We start from the raw sequence: 27,416 nt of genomic DNA on the forward strand, positions 1-27,416 counted from the left end.
CTGACACAGAGATCCTGAAGGAGAGAATCTTTGGATATTGAAAATGCTTTTAACGAAGGTGATGCACAAGACTTCAGAGAAAAATTTCAACATTGTTCTGTTGAAGGTTATACTTAGCTGTGAACCACATTACTTTCCTGTTGACGTCTCATTTCCTGGGGTCTTGCCAAGTGATAAACAGACACAGGCGTGTGGTGGGTGTGGGGTTTTTCAGCACGAATAGGGTGTCTGGAGTTTGCTTAGTTAAAGGTGTCTATTGACTTCCGTGATCATTATGAAAATGCTGGTGTGAGGCCTTCAGGAGACAATGGAGAAAAAATGGACATACTGTGCTGTCTATTCCATCATCCAGATGCATTTGGTCAGGGGTAAGGCTTCTGGTTGTCCTTTCTTGTCACACTGGCTGCTTTAGGGAGGAAAGGGGCCTCTGGTCATTGAAAATGCCTTGTGACTACTGCTGGAATTGATCGCCAAAGGCAGATTGTTACTAAAGTTTTCAGTTATGTATTTAAGTGGCAGCTCTCAGAGAGATGTAAGGATCTAGAAATGATTACAAATGAGCACTAAAAACAAGAAAGGAATGGGTGGTTTGTGCCACTGCTCTGAGACATTTTCACCCATTTCCTTCCTAAGAGGGTCTCTGGAGTAACTGGAAAACTATGCTTCTTGAAAATGAAATGCTCTCCAAGTGGTTGTCAGAACAACGCTGGAACATTTAAAAAAAAAAGAAAAAATCACAATGCCATCAAGGCTCAGAGTTTCTTGTTCAACTTTTTCTCTCTCTCAAATACTTTCTCTTTTGGATTTAACAAGCATTTCTCCTCCAAATACTCAGATCTTTGGGAGTTGAACATATGCTGAATTTTAATGAGGCATGTATAGGTATGGACCTGGAAGAAAAAGTAGACTCCTTGTGACAGCAGGGACCAGCGCCTAAAGGGCCTGTTTAAAATAGCAGGAAGAAAGATTCATTCTGCATTCCATAACATGAGGGTATTACTGTGAGCCTGAGTGTCTTAAGAATTAACTGTGCTTTTCAGATATAGCTACAAAGATTTTAAAGAGGATTTCTAAATCAAAGGAGACATTGGAATATAATGCTTTAGATAGGATAAGAGGTGTATTATCAGGCAAAGCCGAGCTCACAGGCAGCTACATTAAACTGCACTAACCTCTGCCTACCCAAACTTCTGCATCCATAAAAGTGTAGTAATTCCCATTCGTCAAGTACCTTTGAGAGCCTGGTTTTTTCTCAGTTGCTTGTCATCTTTTTATCTTTTTCCTTTGTGAGCTTCAGTGGTACTTGTCACAATAATAGATCATGCCTGAAACAGTATTTCATGTTAATTCTAAAACTGAGACCTACACTATGGAAGGCATGTCAGAGGCTTAACATGTCTGAAGTGTCTTGTACCATTTGGTCAAAGAACTGATGAGAGGGAATCTTCTTTCATGTCTAGTATCTCAGTGTTGATTATAGATGCTGCTGCTCAATGGTTTATTTTTAGTGGAAACCCCTACCACTATTTCCCCCTTTTTACCTCAGAAATCCTAACTATAGGGAAATGATGGCCTTTTTGACTCTTTTATATAGAATGTCAAATTTCTTACTCTTCTCAACCAATTTGGAAGGGAGTTTGGAGGTCCTAAAGGTTATAGAAAGAGTGCAGACCCTAGACAACTGAATTCATGTTCTTTCACTGAAGTGTGACTTTAAGCAAATCACTTTGTCTCTCTGTGCCTTTGATGAATAGTGTTAACAGCATTACGCTTTGATGTGTGTGGAGGATTAAACAAGATAACCTATATGTAAAAGCCACCTGTAAACATGTATTTTTTAAAATTGTTATATGCTCATTAGTTACTTTTCAGCTTCAGAAAATAATATTTGGTGTTATTGTGTGTTATGTGCTATTAACTCATAAACAAAAAAGCCAATTATATTCATTGCAGGAATAGCTGTCATAATAGATTTACTAGTGGGCTTCAATCTTTAAATAGGCTTAATTTTTTTCATAGGTATTCAGAGACCTTAAGTTGTGTTTTGGACAGACCAATAGACCAAGAGATATTCAAAATTTACTAACTTCCTCTAGTGTCTTTAAGCAAATGTCTTCTCATTTGTGTTTGAGTTTTATGCTTCTTTCTCTGAATCTGGCACAAGTTCCCTCCGAATGCTAAGGCAGCCAGGAAAGAAAGTTCCAGCTGCTCCCTCAGTTCACCAGGGTAACCAAGGTCTTTCACCAAGGAATCCCTCTCTGTGAATCATGCAAACTGATGGCTCACACCCTTCCTTTTCAGGAATAGTGGAAGAAACATTCGGTGCAGAAGAACACATTTACGCTTTACCTGGCTCTGATGTCAACCTGACCTGCCAAACACAGAAGAAAGGCATCTTGGTGCAGATGCAGTGGTCCAAGGTCACTGATAAGGTGGACTTGCTTGCAGTTTATCATCCCCAACATGGCTTCTACTGTGATAGCAAGAGTGCCTGTAGGTCACTGGTGGCTTTCAGAGAACCTCCTGGGAATGTGTTTGAGTGGACTCTGTACTTGAGGAATGTTTCCTCCTCGACCACCGGGAAGTATGAGTGTAGCTTCACTCTGTATCCAGAGGGCATTCAGACGAAAATCTACAGCCTAAAGATCCAGACAAATGGTAAGTATGACTGCAAGTGGGAAGGAAGCGTGTGTTGAAAGCATTCAGCTTTCAACAAGTATGTATTCTGAGCCAGCCATGTGCCAGGCACAGTTCCTAAGTACAGAAAGGTTGAGTGAAAAGAGGTATTGCCTGGAAATGAAGACAGAAATTGATCAAATAATGCTATGAATAAATGTTAAATTGAAGCAGTGGTAAGTGATAAAGGCTACAGTGGTTTTGTGAGAGTATGTGATAGAAGCCACGGAAATGGACTCTGAGAAAGTGGCACCTGAGCCGAGGTCTGAAGACTGTGTAGATATTAACACTATTTGGGAGGTGGGAGATTTATGACGGATCCAGAGACAGGAAACTGCTGTTGTGAAGGGCTATGCAGTGTTTGAGAACATGGGGAAATGCCAGTGGGACTGCGGTGCAGAATTAAGGGATGAAGTGGGAGGTACAGTAAGGACCAGATCATACTGAACCTTGTCAACCATGTTCAAGGCTTTGATATTTATCTAAGCACCTTGGGAAGACATCGAAGTATTTTCATCCAAAGGATGGCATGACATTTAAAGCCTGATTGAATTTGTGTTATGAAAAGACGGTGCTGGCTTCACCAGCACCAGTATGCGAATGAAGTGAAAGGGGATGAGAAGAAAAGGTGGAGAGAACTTAGGGAACAACCCCAGTAAAGTAATGCAGAGGAGACAGAGTGGTTGTTTGGATAGATATAGAAAGAAGATGACAAATTTGATGCTTTGGGCATTAAACAGGTAGGACTTCATAATAGAGTGGATCTAGGACAATGGCAACGGAGAAGGCAATGGCACCCCACTCCAGTACTCTTGCCTGGAAAATCCCATGGACAGAGGAGCCTGGTAGGCTGCAGTCCATGGGGTCACTAAGAGTCGGACACGACTGAGCGACTTGACTGTCACTTTTCACTTTCATGCATTGGAGAAGGAAATGGCAACCCACTCCAGTACTCTTGCCTGGAAAATCCCATGGATGGAGGAGCCTGGTGGGCTGCCGTCTATGGAGTCACACAGAGTCGGACACGACTGAAGCGACTTAGCAGCAGCAGCAGCAGGACAACAGCAGTGTGAGTGAAGGAGAGAGAAAACATGCATGTGTCTGGCATGTACACCTGAACGGTGGTGCCATTCACTGAGATGGGAGACTAAGGAATCAGAACAGATTTGTGGGGGGAGTTTATCAAAGTGGCTTTGGATATATTTCTTATAAGGCAGGGAAAAGTACCAAGGAGGCTGCAGAATGTGTAGCATTCACTCATACTTGCTTTATAGGGCCACCTTTGGAGGCAGGACTCCTAGGTTGAAGTTCTAATTCCTTTCTGGCTGTAACTGAATTTCACCTGGGGATTGGCATGTACGTTCTCTGAGCCCATCTGAAAAATGATGATAATAATGGCTACCCTAAATTAGTTGGTCCTAAAGTAAATGATCTCTATACTAGTGGAAAAAATGAAAACGAAAGTCAACAAATGGCAAATGCATACAAAATGGAATGATTTTAACTTAGGGGCAAAGTGACCTGGTGGTATAAGAAAAAAATACAACAAAAACTAACTCACAAAGGCCATGCTTAAAGAAGGCAAGGAGCTGTCCAGGACAAACAACACATATGGATTTATTATCTCCTCTCCACTTCTCATCAAGAGATAAGACCATGGTGTTGGCAGTCCAGCTACAGAGCAGGACCTCTTCTACTTCTGCCTTAACAGTGCCCCAATTCCCATTGCTGTTTTCCAGGAAAAAATACTTCATTTGGGGATGGATTGGGGTGATAAGGTAGAATGAAGAGAAATGAGAAGATCTGTATAGAGTTTACCTGCATAATATATATTTTGAAGTCAGGTAGTCTGGATTTGAGGAGAAGACAATGGCACCCCACTCCAGTACTCTTGCCTGGAAAATTCCATGGATGGAGGAGCCTGGTAGGCTACAGTCCATGGGGTCGCAAAGAGTTGGACAGGACTGAACGACTTCACTTTCTTTATTTCTTTTCTTTAATATGGAGCCCAACAGAACATTTGCCACACTTTAGCACAAGTACATGTTGAACTTCAGTTTAGACAAAGATTTTTTTTATCTTCTTCTTAGAACTGTAAACTATGCTGCTACATATCTGAGAACCTAATGTTTATTCCATGGAGAATTGACGACATGGATAGGAAATAGGAGGTGGGAATGACTCGACATAAAGACAGCCAATGGAAAGGAGATATTGTGTCATTCAGAAAGGACAGTGGTGCTGCCTTTGAAGGGAAATGTATTTCTTAAAGGGCCAAGCTTCTAGCTGCTAAAAACAGCAAATCACTGGGGAGACAGAAGTCATGTATACATGCTTTGTGCTTGTCAGTTCCCAATTGTCTGATTATAACTTTGCTGTTCATCAGCTGGACCAGAGGGGAGAGAAATGGCATCCGTGTTAAAAAAATGTTCTGGTGCTGTGTATTTGGGTATAAAGGGAGAAAAATAGAAAAGAAAAGAAAAAAAAAAGGAGGGGGAAACTCTTTCACCACGCAGTGATCAAAGATGCGTGTGCTCAGTCCCTCAGTTGTGTCTGACTCTTTCAACTCCATGGACTGTAGCCCATCAGGCTCCTCTGTCCATGGGATTTCCCAGGCAAAAATACTAGAGTGGGTTGCCATTTCCTCCTCCAGGGCATCTCCCCAACCCAGGGATTGAACCAGTTGTCTCTTACATCTCCTTCATTGGCGAGGAGGCTTTTTACCACTAGTGCCACCTGATCAAAGATGTGAGCCTGGTATAAACCTAGGGGACAGGTATTTAGATGGGGCGTCTTGAGGTGTTACTCAAAAGCCCTGTCAAATTCCCCCAATGATATCTTTTTCCCCTTAATTCTTTTGATCTTCGCTCACTTCTCCTCTCCCTTGTGCCACTTCCCTCTCACATCCCTGGGAGACCTTCAACAGGTTGGTTGGGTCGGCAAAGCACTCATGAGTGCAAGTATGTGCAGTAGGTGAACAAATACAAATTGAAGTGGTGTGTAAAAAATGCTGAGGGACCAGAGGTGGTTGTGACCTCTTTCCATTTCCTCTCTGTTGTCTGCGGGGTCAGTCTCTTCCCTGTCTGTTCACAAAACAATGTAAAGCCTGCCCGCCTGCCCATGTTCCTGGAGCCTTTGAGGGAAAAGCTGAGAAGCTGAGGGAAAATGCTTTGAGGGAAAAGCTGGGAAGGGACTCTTCTACTGTACCTTGTTCCTTTGTATGAACTAGTGCTCTGAGGCTGTGGAAGAGGGCAGAAATGTTACACACCGTTCGGCATGTGCTTCTTTTTTCATTTTCATTTGACAGAGTTTCCTTTTAGATTAGCATTTGATTTATTCCAAGAAACACAATTCCTTGAGTCAAGCCTTGGTTGATTGTAATCCAGGTTTCCTTCATTTGATGCTACTGGATCACACAGTGCTTCAGACTATTAAGACTAATGCGTTTAAAATACGTAGTTGTTAGGACAGACACATGTGGCTTTAATTTCCCAGATTACAGCAAAAGTCTTGGGCGGGGGAGGCGTTCATGCTTTTAGAAGCATTAGTAGGAGAAAAAGGAGGAATGGTAGAAGGAGGAGGAGGTGTGGGAATAAAGTAGTATAGACTGTAATAACAGAGGGGTAGTACTGGTAATAGAAAGGAATAATCTTGATACTATAATCTTGAAAATCTTAGTCTAACTGCATGCTGTTACCCTGCCTACAGGCATAATTCATTCTTCAACCTTTTTTCCTCAGTTTCATTGAGGTATAATTGACATGTAACTTTGTATTCACTTTAGGTATACAACATGATGATCTTATATGTGTGTATGTGTGTGTGTGTGTGTGTGTGAAGTAATCATCATAGTAAGTTCAGTTAACATCCATCACCTCACACAGTTACAATTTTTTTTTTATGATGAAGACCTTTAAGATGTACTTTCTTTAGCAACTTTTAAACATGAAGTATGGTTTTTCACTTTAATCATTATGCTCTACATAACATCTGCAGAATTTATCTATCTTATAACTGGAACTTTATACCTTTTTATCATCTTCATTCATTTTGCCCACTTCCCACCCCCTGCCTCTGACCAGTCTATTCTCTTAATCTGAAGGCTGTCTGACATTTCTTATTTTTCTTTGCCAGTGCATCTGTTGAGCAAACTTGATTATTTGTCTTGTATAATTACCCACAGCCTGGATTTTGCTTTTACATCTCATGGTTCTCCATGCTCTTCTTTCACCTTTTAGTTAGGTATACATATTTGATCACATTTATTTTTATCTTCTGGTAAGAATATTTCATAGATGATGTTGTGTAGTTACATCAGCACTACATAATGTCTGGTTGTGTGATGTTAACAGCCATTGATGGGTATTGCCTTAGATCCATTCATTCATTATTGGCTGCTGGATAGTGATGTTCTAATTTTTCATTCCTTCATTTATCAGCTGAAATGTTCTTATAAAGAGAAACTTCTTCTCATGAACCAATTATTTATTAGATATACAATTGGTTTAAAAAAAACAAAGAATAGACACTTGATTCTTTCCCTTTACCAGTTTTAAAAATCAGTTTGTTCACTAACATTTTTAGGTGACAAATAAGTATTTGTGTTCAGTATCAAGAATCTATATGAACTTAAGCATATTAGTGAGTTTTAATTCATTATAGTTATTATCTTTATTAGGCTGAAAATATACTATATATAAAATCTATTAACCTTTTGTGATATGAATTGCAAATATTTTCTCAGTTTTTCATCTATCCATACTTTCTTATGGTATTGTTTCCAGTGCAGCATAATTCTTACTTTTTGAAATAAAATCTATCACTTTTTCCTTAATGGTTCTAATTTTGAGTCATACTTACGAAAAATTTTCCCCATTCCTAGATTATACAGAAATACACTCTTTATTTCTAACTCTTCTATGTTTTTAAAATTAGTATTTAAAATTTTGATGTTAAGTTTCTAGTGTTAAATACTATATCAAAATTTATTTTTATTATTTCTAGTACTTTTTTGTTATTTCCTACTTCTTTTCCTCTCTGTGGTTCAGTTTGGAAATTTTCTATTGACGTATTTAACAATTAACAAATAGTGTTTTTCTTGATACACAGTAATTTTTCAATCTCATCAAATTCATTCTTAATTTCTGATATTATATTTTACAGTTATTGTTTTTGATAGAGTTTTAATTCTTTGATGAACTTGTTCATCTTTTCATCTATTCCCTTCATCTTTTTCTCTATTCTTGAATATGTTAAAAAGTTATTTTAATATCCTTATTGTTAACTCCAATGTTTCTAGTTTTCTATGTATGCAGTTTGTTATATGTATTACATATATAAAGAAGACATATTGTGCTGTTAATGACAATAATAACAAAAGGAAGGGATGTGCTGGAGTAAGTTGTGAAAAAAAGAGAAAAGTAGACCAAAAAACAGACACATGAACGATCTCATGTAATAGACCCAACAGAACAGTGCTATAATTAATGATTTGAAGAATTTCATGTTCTTAAAAAAAAACTGAGAAGAAAAAAAGAAAATATATATAAAACCTTATATTGACCCATATAGTTATCATTTCATATGCTCTTCATTTCATCCCATGGAGAGAAGTTACTATTTGGTATCATTTCCTTTCAGCCTGAGGGACATAGTTTAGAATTTCACATAAGAAAAATCTACTTGCCATGAATCGTTTTGTCTTTTTTTCTCATTTTTATTTCTGAACGTTAGTTTCACTAAGTGTAAAATTCTTGGTGGACTGTTTCTTCTTTCAGTATTTTGAACGTCTCTGATCTTCATTGCTTCCAGTGAGACGCGAGCCATTGATTCTGTTATTGGTCCCTGCGTGTGATAAGTTTGAGAATTTTTCCTTGCTGATTGCTTTCATAATTTTCTCTTTGTTTTGGCTTTTGGCAGTTTGATTATGATATGCTTAGGTGGGTATTTGGTTATATTTGTGTTACTTAGGTTTTAAAGTTCTTGAATGTGTAGATTAATTTGGAGAAATTTTTTTAAAATAAAATATAAAGTTTTTGGCTTTTGTTTCTTCAAATATTTGTTCTGACCTCCTCTGTTTCATCTCTCCTTCTATGAGTCTAATTACATATATGTTAGAACATTTGATTTGTCCTATATGGTTCTGAAACTCTGTTTTCCTTCGATCTTTTCTCTCTGTTCTTCAGATTAGGTAATTTATATTAATCATTATTTAGGTATGCTGTTTTCTTTTCTTCTGCCATCTCAAATTGGCTGTTGAGAATCTCCAGTGAACTTTTTAATTTTTATTATTGACTTTTAAACTCTGGAATAATCATCTGTTTCTTTTTATCTTCACTAAAATTCCCTATGTATTGAATCATTGTCACCATATTTTGCTTTAATCCTTTGAACATACTTTTAATAGCTGCTTTGAAGTCTGTTAAATCTAATGTATGGTCTACTCAGTGAATTTCAATGAACCACTTTTTTCTTCAGTATGGGTCACACTTTCTTGTTTCCTTCATACATCATCATTTTGTTGTTGCTGTTGAAAGCTAAACATTTAAAAAAAATAACATGACAACTCTAGATTCTGTGGGTTTTTAAAATTTTCAATAACTTACTCATATTTAAATTGCAAAATCTCTCTCTTTTGGCCATACACGTATACCTCTGCTTAGCTTTTCACTATAATTCTCATGTCTTTAGTTTTGTTTCCAAGGAATTGCGCATACATTGTCAAATTCCCTTTGCTGGTCCACAGATGAATTTGGTAAAAATTGTGCTCAAATACCTCAAGCCCAATAGGCTTCCACCCTCTACACATAGATGTCTGTATGGGAGGGAATTAGAGACTGCGTTCAAAGTTGCGACAGTAATACCTCCCTTGGCCTTCACTTTTCACTGAGCTCTCTCAGATCCTCTTACTCATGTATATTTTTCCCAGTCAGCCTGGGATGTGTAAAGAATTTATGTCAGCTCTTTTATGACTCTTTGATTTCTAGAATCTCTGTTAACTGTCTGTCTGGTCTGCCACTCACCCCACTGGGACTGCACACCCAGGGTAACCAAGCCTCAGTTTTTTTATGTTGCCTACCACTTGCTAGCTGACAATGTGAAGGATTATCATGCTCAGACCTAACTTAAGTCTGTCCCTTTTGGAAGTAAAGCTGCTGGGTTTTGTAGCCAGCTCTAAGATGGTGAAATGACCTTTCTCCCCGACCTAGTTGAGAAAGGTGATGCTGCTGCTGCTGCTGCTAAGTCGCTTCAGTCGTGTCCGACTGTGTGTGACCCCATGAACGGCAGCCTACCAGGCTCCCCTGTCCCTGGGATTCTCCAGGCAAGAACACTCGAGTGGGTGGCCATTTCCTTCTCCAATGCATGAAAGTGAAAAGTGAAAGTGAAATCGCTCAGTCGTGTCCAACTCTTGGTGACCCCATGGACTGCAGCCCACCAGGCTCCTCTGTCCATGGGATTTTCAGACAAGAGTACTGGAGTGGGGTGCCATTGCCTTCTCTGGAGAAAAGTGATGGAAGGATCCCAAAGCAAGCAGGCTGAAGACTCCTACTGTTCTTACTGAAGCTCTGGTGGCTTGTCAAAGAAGAAATGTTTATCAATTATATGTTTGTCTTTGGTCAATTTCCAGGGCCCTGAAAATGGTGATTTTTAACACATTTGCTCAGTTTTATATGTATCTTTTTTTCACTGACCTCTTCATGCTCCCGAAACAAGGGGTCCCTCAATATCCACCCAACCGTGTTTTTGACACTTATATTGTATCTTCACTTAAAATATATATTCATTACTACTCACTTATAACAATTATTTATTCTTTGTGCTAAAGGTAAATACATATTCAACACTTACCCTCAGCCTTTATGTAAATGTCTCTTCAGTTTGAAGTATATTCTGTTGGAGAATATTCAGGAAATGCTCATGGGGCAGTATTCCCTGAGCTCTTGTGTGACTTTTAATAAGTTTTATTTTTATAATCTTCATGTTAAAGATTGAATATAATATCCTTAACTCATATTTTCTTTCCTTGAGTATATTAAATATGTTGTGTGTAAGTTGTTGCTTAGTCATGTCCAACTCTTTGCAAGCCCATGGAATATAGCCTGCCAGGCCCCTCTGTCCACTGAATTCTCCACACAAGAATACTGGAGTGGGTTGCCATTCCCTTCTCCAGGGAATCTTCCTGACCCAGGGATTGAACCTGGTCTCCAGCATTGCACGGAGATTCTTTACCATCTGAGCCACCAGGGAAGCCCATTAAATTTTACTATATTATTTTCTGGCGTAAAGAATTGCTGTCCAAAAATTAATAACAATTTGATTTTCTTTCCCCAGAACTGATTTTGTTTAACATTTTTATAAAAATATGCTTAATATCCATTCTGAGAGTATTTTCCTACTTTTGAAGTAAAATCTTTTAATATATATTTTCTAATCATTTTATTTTAAGAAATTGTAATAGAGTTATAATTTCCAGTGTTTTTCTATTGTTTATTTCCTTAAGTATTGTTTATTAAACATATTCTCCATCTTCTTGCCTATCTCTTTTACCTCTTTTTGCTTATAAAATCCATTATTTATTAACATTTCACTTAAAAATTTCCCTCATTCTATTTTTTAAATTTCTTTTAATGCATTAACTTTTGTATTAATACAATATTGGTTTTTTTTTCTAGTTTGCTCTTAATTTCTGAAATGATTTTAAAAACTTATTTCCAACCCTTTCCTGAATTTTCTCACTTATCTTCTAAAGAATTTCTTCTCTCCAAATGACTCATTTAGAAGTCTTTCTAAAATTTATCATAGCTTATATCATTTTCTTTATTTCTTTTAGTTCATTTTGAATAATTGGGCTATAGTTTTTATTTATTTTGAAGTCATGTCTTTCTAATATGCTGTTATTATTGTAGGAATATTACTTTGCTCTCTATTCTCTTTTTTTCTTATGGTATCTTTACATGTGATTCCAACCCACTTTTTTCTATTGCTCTAAATATGTTTGTTAAATTGACTTTTATCACGGAAGAGTACACCAGGCTATCTTTTCTAGAGTCTTCAGTGTCTCTAGAGCTCTCCTGTTATTTTCAAAAAAAATTATATGCCATTATACTTTATAAAGTGCACTTCCTTTCCTCCTATCCCTCACTTTTATCTAAATTGCCTCTCTGCTTTCTCCTGTTGGGCCTGTCTGATATAATTTGGATTGTAATCCCAGGGGTTTTGTCTCAGAGTGGGATTTCTCTGAAAAGTCCCCTCTACTCTAGCACTGACAAGCCTTTTCATTTTTCCCTTGAAGGCTCTGGGAGTTTGGTGCCTACAAACATCTTTCTCTATTTCTGCTGCTATTCTCAGATTAGTTTGCCTTTCTTTCCAGTGGTTCTCTGTTGACTTTTTTCTGGATGGTACGAGGGGTAAGTTCTTAGTTCTAAAGGCCACTGATTTTCCTGTTTCTTTTTGCACAGTTGCTTACACCACAGTGGTTTGTTGATTTGTTCCCAACTATTAATGATGTTATATTGTTATTTAGTGTTCCCATAGATATTGCCTATAGTTTTACTACTCTAGTTCATCTGTTTTTATTAGGAATCTCAGGGATATTAGAGTTATGCCACTTGTATTGCCAACTTCTCAGAATCTGGACAAACTTTACAAAAATTTACTACTTATGTGTTTGGGTAATGCACATTAAAATAGAATTAACATATCAAGTAGATTTCATAAACTATACAAATATGTGCCTTGGTCAGTCTTTGTTTAAAATAAATGATGTAAGGAGAACAATTATAATCTCAAGAATAAAATTAAATAGTATTAATGGTGGTATGCAAATAATGGCCAAAAAATTTGGTGGTGATATACATGTAACTCCATTTGGGAGTGCTGTTATAGTAAATGCTTTTAACCATAAAAGGCAGGAATTCTGTTATTGTTGTTTTGTTCTGGTTTTTAAATTCTGAGGTTGGAGTAATATATGGAAGCAGCAATGGAGAGCAAGAAAAGCCCTGATCCAATCCTCCTGATCTTGAGGCAATAAGGATATAGGAAAATAAACAACCACTATCTGAGAATGATGCAGGGAAGATGGGCCCTAATGGGAAGGCCTGGCTTCAATTAAGAAAGCAGGAGGAGAGAGTTATCATTAAAGAGGACAACTGATATTGACAAGAGCTTGAAATGCAGCAAAACTTTAAAGGCAAAATACAACATTTGAAATATTCCCATGTATTTTAAAAATGTGCTGTTGATAATAAGGAGAATGTTCATACCTCATGACCTATTAATTATACTTCTGAGAATGTATCTTAAGTAGCTAAATGGTCAGAAGAAAGCTATTAGTTTAAGGATGAACCTTGCTATAAAGATTGTAATAGTTTAAATAAGTTAAAAACTGAAAAAGCATATGATTCAATACTTGAAAATTGCTAAACAAATTATGATGTATATATGTAATGTAATAGAAATTTCAACCACAGGTAGCTTAAGAATCATGCAAAATCTTTTAAGTAAAGCTATAGGTAACACTTGATGGTAAATAAAATTGCAAAGTATGAAAAAAATAGCTGCACACAAACAAGATTTGCATAAATACAGGAAAAAAGAATAAGATTTTCAGGATATTAAGATGATAGAATTGTTGTCATTTATAAGTTATTTTCTGATATTATAGTTTACTCACAAATGTATATATATGTATATATAACTTTCCCCAAAAGAGAGACTATAAAACTATTTATCTCATATCACTTTAAAAATGAAAATAATTCATTAGACATGCTTCCTTGGAGTTTCCTGATGTGTTTTTCTGTGTGATTTCTTCTTTGGAGAAATATCTGTAAGCTCTAAAAAGACAATCAGGTATAAAAGCAGTGAAAAGATCAGCATATGTCAGAAGTTTGGTGAAAGGAAGGGATGAAAAGGCAGAGCACAAAGAATTTTTAGGTCAGTGAAACTATTCTATATGATATTACAAGAGTGGATATATATCAGACTTTGGTCAAAATTCATGGAATGTACAACACCAAAAGTGAGCCTTATGTAAATAAAATATGGACTTTGGGTGATGATGTGTTTGATGTAGTTTCATTGATTGTAATGAAGGCATCACTGTGGTTAGCGATGTTAACGGGGGAGATTGTGCATGCATGAGGGCAGGGTATATATGGAAACTGTACTTTCCACTCAATTTTGCTATGTACCTAAAACTTCTCTAAAAAAAAATTGTCTACTAAAAATTTTAAAAGACAACTGAGGCCAGATTATAATGTTTTATATTCTACCTGATCCAGGAAATATGATCTAAAGACTAATGCACCAACTTGAAGTTAAAGCAGAAGAATGTACTGAACTGTGAGTTGGATTCTGTTAAGGGAGTTTCCCCATAGTTATTCAGTGATAGACAACCCTGTGCTTCTCAGTGACCCTGTTACACCATTTATACAAGGAGGACTGTAGGCGGTGGGGTCCTCTTCATAGGTATACCCTGAAGATAGTTGAATCTCTATACTAAAACTATTCTCGTTTCTTGGATTAAAAATACTTTATAGACCAATCACAGATCCATGTCTTTCCCTCCTTATGTTTTGTTACAGTTGCACAAGAAGAATGGAAAAACAACCATACAATAGAAATAGAGATAAATGGGACTCTGGAAATACCATGCTTTCAAAACACTTCCTTAGAGATTTCATCTGTGCTCACCTTTGCATGGCTGGTGGTAAGTGTTGCCCTTTTCAGTGAATAATGGCCATGATCTTTAAATATTAATGAAGTGAAGATGAATAACAAGTAATAATAGGGAAGGAAGCACACTGGATAAGAGACAAGCATTATGTGAAGGTTGAGTTAATGTCTGGAGGAAGGACGGGAGGGCACTATGGGATTCCTTCCAACTCGGCAAGCCCCCAGGTCTTTGAATGCAGTGACTTAGAAAAGAGTTCCTAAAGGTTAGTTTATATTTCAAGCTGTATACTCAACAATGATAACAGAAAGAAAAAAGTGTGATGGTGCCCTGGAGAGGAGCCACATCCAGCAGAAGCCCCTACTCATCCTTATTTGTTTACACATAACACATGCAGGGGCATAGACTCCCTTTTTTCCCAGAACCCTACTACCACATCCTGGAAAATAAACAACATTTCTTGGACAGGAAACACAAACTCTTAACGCACATCAAACACAAATAGAAAACGCCCATGAGAGAAGCAGTATGTCTATACAAAACACCACTGCCCGGCTCCATCACGGCCACAGGTAACGACAGGCCTATGGCAGCTATGTTTCCTGACTTACAAGAATAAAACAAAACAGACATATGTATTTTTATGTGAAATTTTCCAAGGCAAGTCAACCAAATGGCATCCAGCTATTAACCAATATATAGAGTGGACTCCTAATACTACTGTTAAATCAGTTGATAACACAAGCCTTACATAATTATAATTACCATAAACACAATTTTGAGAATCATGAAATGGGTGGGGTTATTTAGATGATCCAGACTATGACTGTATCAATTTTTCAGGTCTTCATCAAAATGAAAACACAAGATTTTAAAATTCTTACATAACTAATAAATGTCCATGAGTATAGCAGCTAATACCATCTGCAAAATACTGTACTTGCATGGTTGATCATTTATGTTACAAGTTAGTAGAGTTTTGTGGACTGTCTTGGAAACTGACCCTTCGTGTAAAAAGATTTCTCTGAGGATGTGCCAAATCCAAAATAACTGACTTTCAGGGAGACTTTAAAATATAACCTACTAATAATTTTTTATTGTCTAGATATTTTTTGGATAGTTAATATGATCAAAAGACATTATAAAATGCCTTTCTCAAATTGTTCTAAAAGCTGCAGTGTCTGTTTATAATGTCGAAAAACGTATGCTCCCCCTTTTTATGGTTTGGTTGCTGAAATGTAAGACTTCCTGCCTGACATTATGCCCATCATTAAAAAGTCAGTTTTTCTTAACTAATGTGATACAAGGTGGTTCTTAGGAAAAAAAATTGAGATTACAGATTTTCTCAAGAAGACAGAAACCTGATGTACTAAACATTACTGTAATGCAAATACAGTATCTATACCTAGTTTACATTATTAATATTTCCACCAATGGGCAAAAATTTTCCACCCTAATTATCAGTAATTCACTATTAATAGGGGTAGTAATATTTAATAGTAATCAAAAAGATTAAGATTTAATAAAGCTTTACTTAGAGATTTTTGTGGGCTGTTAAGTTGATCTGTAGTATCCTTTTCATATCTGAAGAGAGTCTAATCTGTTTTTCTAAGAAACTGTTAAAGTTTTCAGTCAGCTTGTATCTTTTCTGTGACACTGAACTTCTCCAGAGCAAAAAGCTGCATTACTCATTTTAAAAATCCCTAGATCTAGTATATTGCCTTGACTATCAGTTCAGTTCATTTCAGTTCAGTCGCTCAGTCGTGTCCAACTCTTTTCGACCCCGTGAATTGCAGCACGCCAGAACTGTCCATCACCAACTCCCGGAGTTCACTCAGACTCATGTCCATTGAGTCAGTGATGCCATCCAGCCATCTCATCCTCTGTTGTCCCCTTCTCCTCCTGCCCCCAATCCCTCCCAGCAGCAGACTCTTTTCCAATGAGTCAACTCTCCACATGAGGTGGCCAAAGTACTGGAGTTTCAGCTTTAGCATTATTCCTTCCAAAGAAATCCCAGGGCTGATTTCCTTTAGAATGGACTGGTTGGATCTCCTTGCAGTCCAAGGGACTCTCAAGAGTCTTCTCCAACACCACAGTTCAAAAGCATCAATTCTTCGGCACTCAGCTTTCTTTACAGTCCAACTCTCACATCCATACATGACCACTGGAAAAATCGTAGCCTTGACTAGATGGACCTTTGTTGGCAAAGTAATATCTCTGCTTTTCAATATGCTATCTAGGTGGGTCATAAATTTTCTTCCAAGGAGTAAGCATCTTTTAACTTCATGGCTGTAGTCACCATCTACAGTGATTTTGGAGCCAAAAAAAATAAAGTCTGACACTGTTTCCACTGTTTCCCCATCTATTTCCCATGAAGTGATGGGACCAGATGCCATGATCTTCGTTTTCTGAATGTTGAGCTTTAAGTCAACCTTTTCACTCTCCACTTTCACCTTCATCAAGAGGCTCCTTAGTTCCTCTTCACTTTCTGCCATAAGGGTGGTGTCATCTGCATATCTGAGGCTATTGATATTTCTCCCGGCAATCTTGATTCCAGTCTGTGCTTCTGCCAGCCCAGCGTTTCTTCTCATGATGTACTCTGAGGCACTCTGCTGCTGCTCATTCGCTTCAGTCGTGTCTGACTCTGTGCAGCCTCATAGAGGGCAGCCTACCAGGCTCCCTGGTCCCTGGGATTCTCCAGGCAAGAACACTGGAGTGGGTTGCCATTTCCTTCTCCAATGGATGAAAGTGAAAAGTGAAAGTGAAAAGTGAAAGTGAAGTCGCTCAGTCGTGTCCGACTCTTAGCGACCCCATGGACTGCAGCCCACCAGGCTCCTCCTTCCATGGGATTTTCCAGGCAAGAGTACTGGAGTGGGGTGCCATTGCCTTCTCCGAGGCACTCAGTAAATATCTAATAAATAATTGAATGGATTTGTTTCATTTCTCTTTGTCCTCTCCCTTCATAGTCCTATTTGTTGGCTTCCTATTAAATGGGTGATCACTAAACCTCATGCTGGCTGTGGGATTAGTTAATGAGAAGCTCATTATCAATGACTAGATAACTAATAAGACATCCTCTAACAGTTGTCTTCAAAGAAACTAAGAAGGCTCTGTAAACATTATCTTTGAATCCTGCCAAGACATCTGAGATAAATAAGGGATGGAGAGATTGCATCTAAGGTCATAGTGAGAGAGTGAGTCCTAAACTTCTACTGAAACCTCAGGCCATGCTCTCACTTTAAAGAATGCATCATAATTGAGACAACTTGAGGAATCTTTTTGAAAGAAACTTCTTTTCAAAGGGAACATTGTATTGGCAAATATGCTGATTAAATTCCAACTGTGCATTCCCCTTTTAAATGTCGAAATCTTTTACTCCTTTGATTTACATTCGTCCTCCACCCTACCAGCGCTGTGGGATTCAGCAAGTCTGAGATGAAATCATCTAATCTCCCATTATTAAGGAATAAACTACAGCTCTTTATGTCATGACTGTTATAAGTCTGCAGAGGATATAAATATCCCCTCAATCCATATTTTAGTACTTTAGTCTCTTGTTAAGCCAGCAGTAATAATCATAATGATAACCAATCATTCTTACAGATATGATATAATGTGACTTTTAGAAAAGGTTACAAAGAAATGATGAAGATGAGCTCAGGAGGGTAGAAACCCAGTATATTGGTGTATCGAACTCAGTAACTCTGGGGAGCTGCAGAATGTTCCCCACTTCAAGAGCTGTGTTAAACCCTGGAAACAATTTGACAAACTAAAATTAGTTTAATCTAGGTCACTGGAAAACAAAAGCCACGTTCTGTATGTGGAATTTTATAAAATCTAATTCAGTTAATGACCTTCACGGGAAAGGTAATTATTGGGATTTTCAGTTATCATAAAAATATTATTGACTGTCCTTCCCTGATCCCATGCTGAGACTGTGTGAAATGTGTCCATGGAGCAGATCCCTTGCATTCTGGAATTTTGCATTCCAGGACCACGACTACACTGAATTAGAAAGGCATCTGGTGCCAACTGTGTATCTGATATTTCTGTAGCACAAGAGGTAACCAAGTAAGCACAGAGGATGTCAGTTGAGGGTCCGTGTGCATGATGTGATGACGAAAAAGTCACAGAATGTGTGTTTTTAGATGGAATGCAGTATGAAAAGGACAAATGATATTCTTCCCAGTTTATGTCCTGGGGCGTGAGCTTGCAGTCATCAGGGAAATTCTGCAGGGTTATTCTGGGAGCTTCTGAATTCCCTCTAATGTTCTGTGTTCATTCCAAACTATCGTCCTGATTTCCCACAGTATAAATTTCAGGTCAGTCGAACAAACATATGTGAATCTGTTTTAAGTTGGTCCTTTAAGCTAGGTCCTACAGGGATAGAAACCTGTACTGGACATGTTTCCTACCATGAAATACAACTTTAATAAAAATGTAAAACAGCAACACGGAGGGAAAATAGTTTGATTCTGACTCAATGGACCTGGAAAAACCTCTTAGGTTATTTTTGAGCTGGATAATTAAAGCCAACAAGCAGCAGACATGTATTTCACCAAGACCCTGGGACCTGTGAGCACAGGTTGGCATCACCCACTTCGTCAGGGTGGGAGAGATGTTGAGGGATGGTTGTTCCCAAACTTGATGGATAAAGAGAAACCCATGACTCTTCTCTTTAAAATCAGGGAAAGAAAGTGAGAAACATATCAAACAGTTCAATACTAATGATAAAGGCATACAACTAGAATCTAGATGCTTATTTCTTTAAATTTTTCTCTATAAATGTATCTTTTCTGTACTCTCTTCTTTATTATTTGTAATATTTCACATGTAAATGAAAATCAAAATGGGCTTCCCAGGTGGCACTAGTAAGTGCCACCTGCCAATGCAGGAAACATAAGAGATGTGGGTTCGATCCCTGGGTCAGGAAGATCCCCTGGAGGAGGGCATGGCAACCCACTCCAGTATTTTTGCCTGGAGAATCCCTTGGATAGAGGAGCCTGGCGGGCCACAGTCCATGAGGTCACAAGAGTTGGACATGACTGAAGCTACAGTACCCACACACTGTAAACAATATTGGTCTTCCATGCCTATGGGAAGCCTAGCTATTCAGAAAAAACAGCTGTCACCTTCTATCTGCTGGCTTCTGACCCTAGCTACCTTCACCATAATCAAAATGGAAGTGTTAGCCAACCTACAAAATGTTGACAGCCAATTGTGTTGATTGGAAAAAATATTGTTGTGGATTTCTATAAAATGGACATGGGGAGCTTTACAAGCAGCCTGCTTTGATAGCACTGACTGGATGGGGAATAAATAGAGCAAAGTGAAGATAAGAAACAGTTAGGAGATAAGGAAGTATCAGTCGACGCAGTTCACAGAATTGATTGAATGGGCTCTGTACACTCAGCGCCTGCCTTGTGCTGTGGCACTACGCCTGCTCTGACATGGAGCTCAGGGCAGCCCAGCGATGAGGTAGCCTCACTAAATCAGATCGTACCATGGTCTCTTTTCTGCACTGAAAATTCTGATTCCAGTACTAAAATAGGAACCCTTCTGCAAATTATCTTAGGGTTTATCAGGTCATTAAGAGACACTGAGGAGAAGTTTTCCATGATTCAGTATGACCCCTCCCAGCCCTCATCATGCTAATTGTTTTATCCAACTCCTGTTTATTATTTCCTTATGTACTTATTTTCCTTCAGTGGATCCTGATTTTTTTTGTTTTCCTTGTGAATTTGTTCTTCTCCTCAAACAGACTCTCAGCAGAAATGTCAAGGACTGTCGGTTCTACAGCCTTTTTGAGGCTCTAAGAAGCAAAGTCATTAACAGCATGGCTTTTAGAGGGAGATTGTTGCATTCAAATCCTGTTTTCAAATCTGCATTTGCTAGCAGTGTGACCTAAGAGCTAGGATTAAGGTGAAGTGAGTAGGGCCTTCACCTTGGCTGCAAAATTTAAGGAAGTTCCCCCAAGAAACCAGTAATCACAATACTTTCAAGTATCAAAATTTACAGAAAATCCATGATAAACAAAATGCCAAATTTTTAAATAAAGGCACGATGTCTTCTGTTTGTTATGAGACCCTGCTATGCTCTTCAAGGAACAGGATTTTCGCAATCAGCCTGTGGTTCCTGGGTCTTTGTGGCATGGTGCCCCCTTAGGGCCATAGGCATGAAGGTTGACAAGGACAGGAGAAAAGATTGAACAATGCATGACTTTATGAAATCAGTTTTCAAATGTTAAACTGTCGAGTTTTTATTAACTTTTTCCACTGTTAAATATGTCAAAATATGGGAGGATATTTTGCTAAGTGCACATAAGGACACATATTTTTCCTTTTGTCTCAGAATTCTGTACAGCCTTGGATATGTTGCCCAGCCTGATTTTAGTTCTGTCATCCACAAAAAGGGATAATTATATAATACAATTATAATTTTATTGTAATTATATAATTATAGTACCAGCCCCATGGTGGTGTTGTGAGCTGGTGATTAACTTAACACAGTACCTATGTTCAATACATATTAAAAAGTAATTTTTAAAGAGTTCATTTTAGTACTCTCCATAATTCTTTAATTTAACCATGCAGAGAGTAAATACTCATGAATTCACAGCAAGCTGATCCAGTTCAGGTTGTAAGACAGTGATTTAGTATTAATTGAACATTTGTTGAGTGTTAGGACTCATGTAGGTATATCCTGTACACTAGCTAATTACATCTACATTCTCATTCTATTGTAAGGGTCCGTCAAGTTGTAAATTTCATGAAGTTTTAGAAATATTTATTAATATTTTAGGGATTCCCAGGTGGCGCAGGGGTAAAGAATCCATCTGCCAATGAAGGAGACAGGAGTTCGAACCCTGGGTCAGGAAGGTCCCCTAGAGGAGAAAATGGCAACCCGTTCCAGTATTCTTGCCTGGAAAATCCCATGGACAGGGGAGCCCAGTGGACTATAAACCACAAAGAGTCAATTATAGGTCACAAAGAGTCAGACATGACTGAACACTCACACACATTACTATTTTAAAAAATATCAAAAGAAGAAAAGAAAAACAGCCAAGAACAAAGATTCTGTGCAAGATCACCTACCAGTCTTTCTTGCAGAAAAAATACCCTAGAATCATTCTTATCAGGTGAGGGTTGAGGTGTATTCTGGGACACCTGTCACCAAAGGTAGGTCAGGTCAGTTCAGTTTTGTGTCTAACTCTTTGTGACCCCATGAACTGCAGCACACCAGGCTTCCCTGTCCATCACCAACTCCCAGAGCTTACTCAAACTCATGTCCATTGAATTGATGATGCCATCCAACCATCTCATCCTTTCCATCCCCTTCTCCGCCTTCAATCCTTCCCAGCATCATGGTCTTTTCAAATCAGTCAGTTCTCTACATCAGGTGGCCAAAGTATTAGAGTTTCAGCTTCAGCATCAGTCCTTCCAATGAATATTCAGGACTGATTTCCTTTAGGATGGACTGGTTGGATGTCCTTACAATCCAAGGGACTGTCAAGAGTCTTCTCCAACACCACAGTTCAAAGCATCGATTCTTCAGTGCTCAGCTTTCTTTATAGTCCAACTCTCACATCCATACATGACTACTAGAAAAACCATAGCTCTGACTAGATGGACCTTTGTTGGCAAAGTATTGTATGCTGTCTAGGTTGGTCATTGCTTTTCTTCCAAGGAGCAAGCCTCTTTTAATTTCATGGCTGCAGTCAGCATCTGCAGTGATTTTGGAGCCCCCAAAAATAAAGTCTGTCACTGTTTCCATTGTTTCCCCATCTATTTGCCATGAAGTGATGAGACCGGATGCCATGATCTTAGGTTTCTGAATGTTGAGTTTTTCACTCTCCTCTTTCCCTTTCATCAAGAGGCTCTTTAGTTCTTTACTTTCTGCCATAAAGGTGGTGTCATCTGCATATCTGAAGTTATTGATATATCTTGGCAATCTTGATTCCAGCTTGTGTGTGTTTCATCCAGTCCTGCATTTCTCATAATGTACTCTGCATATAAGTTAAATAAGCAGCGTGACAATATACAGCTTTGACATACTCCTTTACCGATTTGGAACCAGTCTGTTGTTCCATGTCTAGTTCTAATTGTTGCTTCTTGATCTGCATACAGATTTCTCAGGAGGCAGGTCAGGTGGTCTGGTATTCCCAACTCTTTCAGAATTTTCCACAGTTTGTTGTAATCCACACAAAGGCTTTGGTATAGTCAATACAGCAGAAATAGATGTTTCTCTGGAACTCTCTTGCTTTTTTGGTGATCCAGTGGATGTTGGCAATTTAATCTCTGGTTCCTCTTTTCTAAATCCCCTTTTCTAAATCCAGCTTGAACATCTGGAAGTTCACGATTCACGTCCTGTTGAAGCCTGGCTTGGAGAATTTTGAGCATTACTTTGCTAGTGTGTGCTGCTGCTGCTGCTGCTAAGTCGCTTCAGTCATGTCCGTCTCTGTGCAACCCCATAGATGGCAGCCCACCAGGTTCCCCTGTCCCTGGGATTCTCCAGGCAAGAACACTGGAGTTGGTTGCCATTTCCTTCTCCAATGCATGAAAGTGGAAAGTGAAAGTGAAGTCGCTCAGTCGTGTCCGACTCTTTGCAACCCCATGGACTGCAGCCTACCAGGCTCCTCCATTCATGGGATTTTCCAGGCAAGAGTACTGGAGTGGGGTGCCATCGCCTTCTCCCACTAGTGTGTGAGATAAGTGCAATTGTGCGGTAGTTTGAACATTCTTTGGCATTGCCTTTCTTTGGGATTGGAATGAAAACTGATCTTTTCCAGTCCTGTGGCCACTGCTGAGTTTTCCAAATTTGCTGGAATATTGAGTACAGCACTTTCACAGCATCATTTTTTAGGATTTGAAATAGCTAAAGGTAGGTCAATATATCATAAAAGGCTCCTTTCAATCAGCAACCTGTCCACACCTCCAGGATCTCCCATTTATATAAAAACCTTTGGCTTCCTGGAATTTCTTTTAAATTTTTCATTCTAGATAATCCACAAAACTGTTTTATTTGTTTTGTGATGGTTTGGATTTATTAAGATGTAATGTCTCAGAGACATTTTTGTCTCTTTCTTGGTGCTGTGACTTAAGTATCTTCTCTCTATGACATTTGAGCAAGTTATGTAATCTTGGTTTATTCCAGATTGTTTTAAGGATTAAATAAGACTTAAAAGAACTTGGCAAAGCACCTAAAAGTAGGTGCTAAATAAACTTAAGCTATGACTAATAATGTTAAGATTTAGTTGTGGTCATATTAATAGTATTTAGTAGTAATACTAAATAGTAATAGTATTAGTAATAGTAATTTAGTTGTGGGCACAATAATAGTATTGTCTCTCCCTCTCCCAGCACTAGATATTTCATTGTTTGCCTGCTTTTTGTCACCTCTCTTCCCATTTGCTCCATGAAAGTGCTCACATGCAGGTTCTTGCCCCATCCCCTTTATATCTGGAGCTTCTACAATCTCTCAGGATCTCTTGATGTTATAGGTTACAGGGACACTTTGCAACCAAATCCATCTTTCCCAATGAAGGGACAAATCCCTCCTCTATAGCAGTCGAACTCCCCCAAAACAAGCAAAAAAACCTAAGCCTGATTTCTTTTAAAAATATCTTTTCTCCATCAGTTAAACTACTTTGGCCAGTCACTCCCAGATACACAACAAGTAAAAAGCCGTATTCTCACCAATCTCCAACCTCAGCCTCTGACCACATATCTTCCCACAACAAAGTGACAGATGGAAACTTTCCAAATGGCAAGGCATTTACTAAAAGATCAAGCATTTTGAACTTCTTGATTCTCACAAAAACAGTCCCTTGCATAAAACAAGAACAGTGAAACAGCTTGTACTGAAGGACCTGCAGGGTGAGCCTGCTTCCTTACATAGTAAGTTCCCTACATATGAACGAGTTCCATTCTGAGAGTGTTTTCGTAAGTCCAGTTTGTGAGTCCAGCAAAGTTAACCTAGGTACCCAACTAACACATTCAGCTATACAGTACCATCCTATAACTTTTCACACACATTAAAAAAAAAAAAAATATTTTCAATCTTACAGGACAGTCCCTTGAAAAGTGCAGTAGTACAGTGCAACAGCTGGCACACAGGGGCTGGCATCAAGTGAACAGCCAAGAAGAGTTACTGACTGGAGAAGGGAGTAGAGGGGGGAGAGGATAGATCTGAAGGATTGTCAGCAATAGGAGATGGAGAGAAAGCTGCAGTTTCACTCACGCCTGACGATGGTACAGTTTCTCATTCTTGGCTGGATTCAATTCTATGTACCCTCTTGAAAAAATGATCCAGTGATGTCTGGGTAGCAGCTCTTTTTTTCCTGATCATAGATGACACGATAGCCCTGGATTGCATTCTAAGTGACTGCTGCAGCCTTTGCATACTGTTCTACATTTGGGTCCTGTGCCTCAAAAGCTAACAGTGCCACCTCAAATAAAGAACGTCCCCTTGCTGTATCCCATGTCATGAATCTCTTTGGTTCTTTGGTTTCTTCTTCTTCCTCTGGTCTCTGTTCTCTCTCTGGGCCTCCAGTTCCATCAGGTCTTCATTAGTAAGTTACACAAAGTAAGTGCACAAAAGCACAACCCCTTGTAGAGAATGCATGCACATGACAATGTACACCAGACACGTGAACTAATTTACATGATTAAACATGCAAACGCATGTTCCCATCTTTGAAAGTTCACAGCACGAATGTTCATATATCAGGGATTTATATACTGGCCTCCAGATCACAGAGGCTGAGTGAAATGCCTTCCTGTTTCTTCTGCTGTCACCACCCAATACTTTTGGGGCCCCTTCTCCAGAACATAATCGGAGGCCCCTGTCTCCCTTTAATTTTCTGTACTCTTTCTTGTTAGGAATACAGCAACCCAAAGTATCAGGTCCATCTTTATGTGAGTATACTTTGCTTCAGGAGTAAGTCTGTGATTCTCTGCAGGCAGTACTATCTGTCTGTTTGCAGGTAAAGCTGGTACCAAGAAAAATGGTGGCTTATGTAAGAGTTTCTACTAAGTGTATTCTGGAAATACCTATACAAACCATAAAAGAAGTCTGTCTTCTGTTTACACTTCCTGTTCTGCTCCCAGGTCATACTTGAATTCTCTCCCTCACCTAGCTTCCTTTCTTCAGTGCACAATCTGTCTAATTTTTTGAACTAGAGATTCCAAGTCACAGACCTTTGTTTTCATTGTTTCATGACTTCTTTCCCATCTAATGCATCCCTGTTCAGCCTTCTCCTTTTCAGTTCCTTGCATTTTCCCCCAGCCCCTACAAATAATGATTCATCTATTGTTTGGCATTAGACCAGTGGTTCTCAGCCCTGGCTTCTCCAAGGACCTTTTTAAAAAAGTGCCCTGGGATGAGGCTTATCCCAAAACAACTGCACTAGAATCTCCAGAGAAGAAGCTGTGCATCAAAATGTGTTCAAAGCACTCAGTTGAAAATGCTGAGTTATAAAGGAGTATAAATATAAAGTCATAACCTTCCTTGATATTTATGCCCCTCAAGAGTCCCTTCCTCATTAGACCCTTAGTCAGCACATGCACTGACACTGACCAACACTGTGACACCTTGTCCATGAAATTCAGGATAAGACAAGAATGATGGGAGCATTTTCCATAGACCTATAAAAGAATATGGACTAGAGGAACCAAGTACTCCAGTTAAACTCTGATCTCCAAATTCAGATTAGCATTTATAGCCCAATCTTTATGTGTCCTCTTTGAAGGTCACAGACACAGAAATAAGAGCAGAGGCTAGAAGTTGCCAAAGGGCACAGTATTTAAGGAGGCACCCTCTTTCAGTGCCCTTCCTGCACTTATAAGACCCTGAGAGTGAGTGCCTCCTTAACCTTTGCATTTTAGGAGTCTCTCTTTACCTCATCCTAGTCTTCATTCCAAGTGGAGCTAAAGTGAGAGCTTTTCTAAAGGAATGCTGGGAAGAAAGGATGATTGTAATCATCCAGTTCAGTGAAAATTTAATGAGTAAAACTGATACAGTCCCCTGAAAATATCCTAGCATTATGATTTCAGAAATTGAAATGAGAATTATGACCTGACATTAATTCCCAGGGCTGTACCCTCCCCCAAATCCCACTGTCAATATGCAGCTCATGAAAGGTGATGGAGGAGAAGTTTTAATCAGAAGAGCAGCAATTTCTATTCGTGTTAGGAGAGAATGACAGTATATTTTAAATTGAAAGTTGAGTGTAATGATACTTTCTCTGGTAACATACTCAATATCTCTTAATTTCAATTCTTCATTCATCATCTCCGTTGTCACAAAGTACAACTGGATTACTCTTTGTGGAATGCCTAGTCCAGAGCTGGCATGATTGAGCGCTCAAAGCTGGTAACCATTTTGTCTCATCAGGAGGATAATGGAACTCAGAAAACACTTACCACTGGAGGTCACCCCATCAGCAATTCCGCGTTATTTAAAGACAGAGTCCGGATAGGTACAGACTACAGGCTCTACCTCTCGCCAGTCCAAATCCACGATGATGGCTGGAAGTTCTCCTGCCACGTTGTAGTCAGGACTGGCAGAGTCTTGAGGAGCTCCACCACAGTCAAGGTTTTTGGTAAGAGTTTCTGTTCTCTGGAGTCCCTGCCATGCTCCTGTTACTGTCTCCAGATTCTTCCCCCACCAAAGATGAAACACTCTGTTAGCTAGAGAGCAGCCACTCAAGAGTCCCCATTCTTGAGTTCTGTTTGTCTTGACACTTGTCATTCATGTTGGGGGTGGGGACGAGGGAAGGAAGCTAAAGAATGATGATTCAGCTGCCATAGATCATCAGTTTCCTGGTGACCACTAACCACTACCTTACGAGCACTACCTTATGGTTTTCCATATGACCACTACTTTATGGTTTTAACATCTCCTGAGAATACGGGAAGTCTCTTTCGTTATAACTGCCACAATCTAATTGCTTAGTTGTCTAGTTGTATTAGTTGCTTGCTGGAGCAAGGTGGAATAAGACCAGTGTGAGAAAAGGTAGATGACAAACACAGCTCCAAAGAAACTCTGCAGGAGTCCTCTCGCCCCC

At 38.8% G+C, this 27,416-nt stretch overlaps 1 protein-coding gene across 3 annotated transcripts in view; it reads left to right on the top strand.

Annotated features, from left to right (window-relative positions):
- The first annotated feature begins 209 nt into the window (after positions 1 to 209).
- The window catches only part of CD96 (CD96 molecule), a 96,902-nt gene continuing 69,695 nt past the window's right edge, over positions 210 to 27,416 (top strand). For all 3 annotated transcript variants that reach the window (XM_019977462.2, XM_019977394.2, XM_070787585.1), the window contains exons 1-4: positions 210 to 368; positions 2,302 to 2,658; positions 14,262 to 14,386; positions 26,744 to 26,951. In XM_019977462.2, coding sequence (XP_019833021.2) covers positions 308 to 368; positions 2,302 to 2,658; positions 14,262 to 14,386; positions 26,744 to 26,951 — 751 coding nt within the window. In that variant the 5' untranslated portion in view covers positions 210 to 307. The remainder of the gene's footprint in view (positions 369 to 2,301; positions 2,659 to 14,261; positions 14,387 to 26,743; positions 26,952 to 27,416) is intronic.

This window comes from Bos indicus, chromosome 1 (assembly GCF_029378745.1).
Source record: "Bos indicus isolate NIAB-ARS_2022 breed Sahiwal x Tharparkar chromosome 1, NIAB-ARS_B.indTharparkar_mat_pri_1.0, whole genome shotgun sequence".
NCBI lineage: Eukaryota > Metazoa > Chordata > Mammalia > Artiodactyla > Bovidae > Bos > Bos indicus.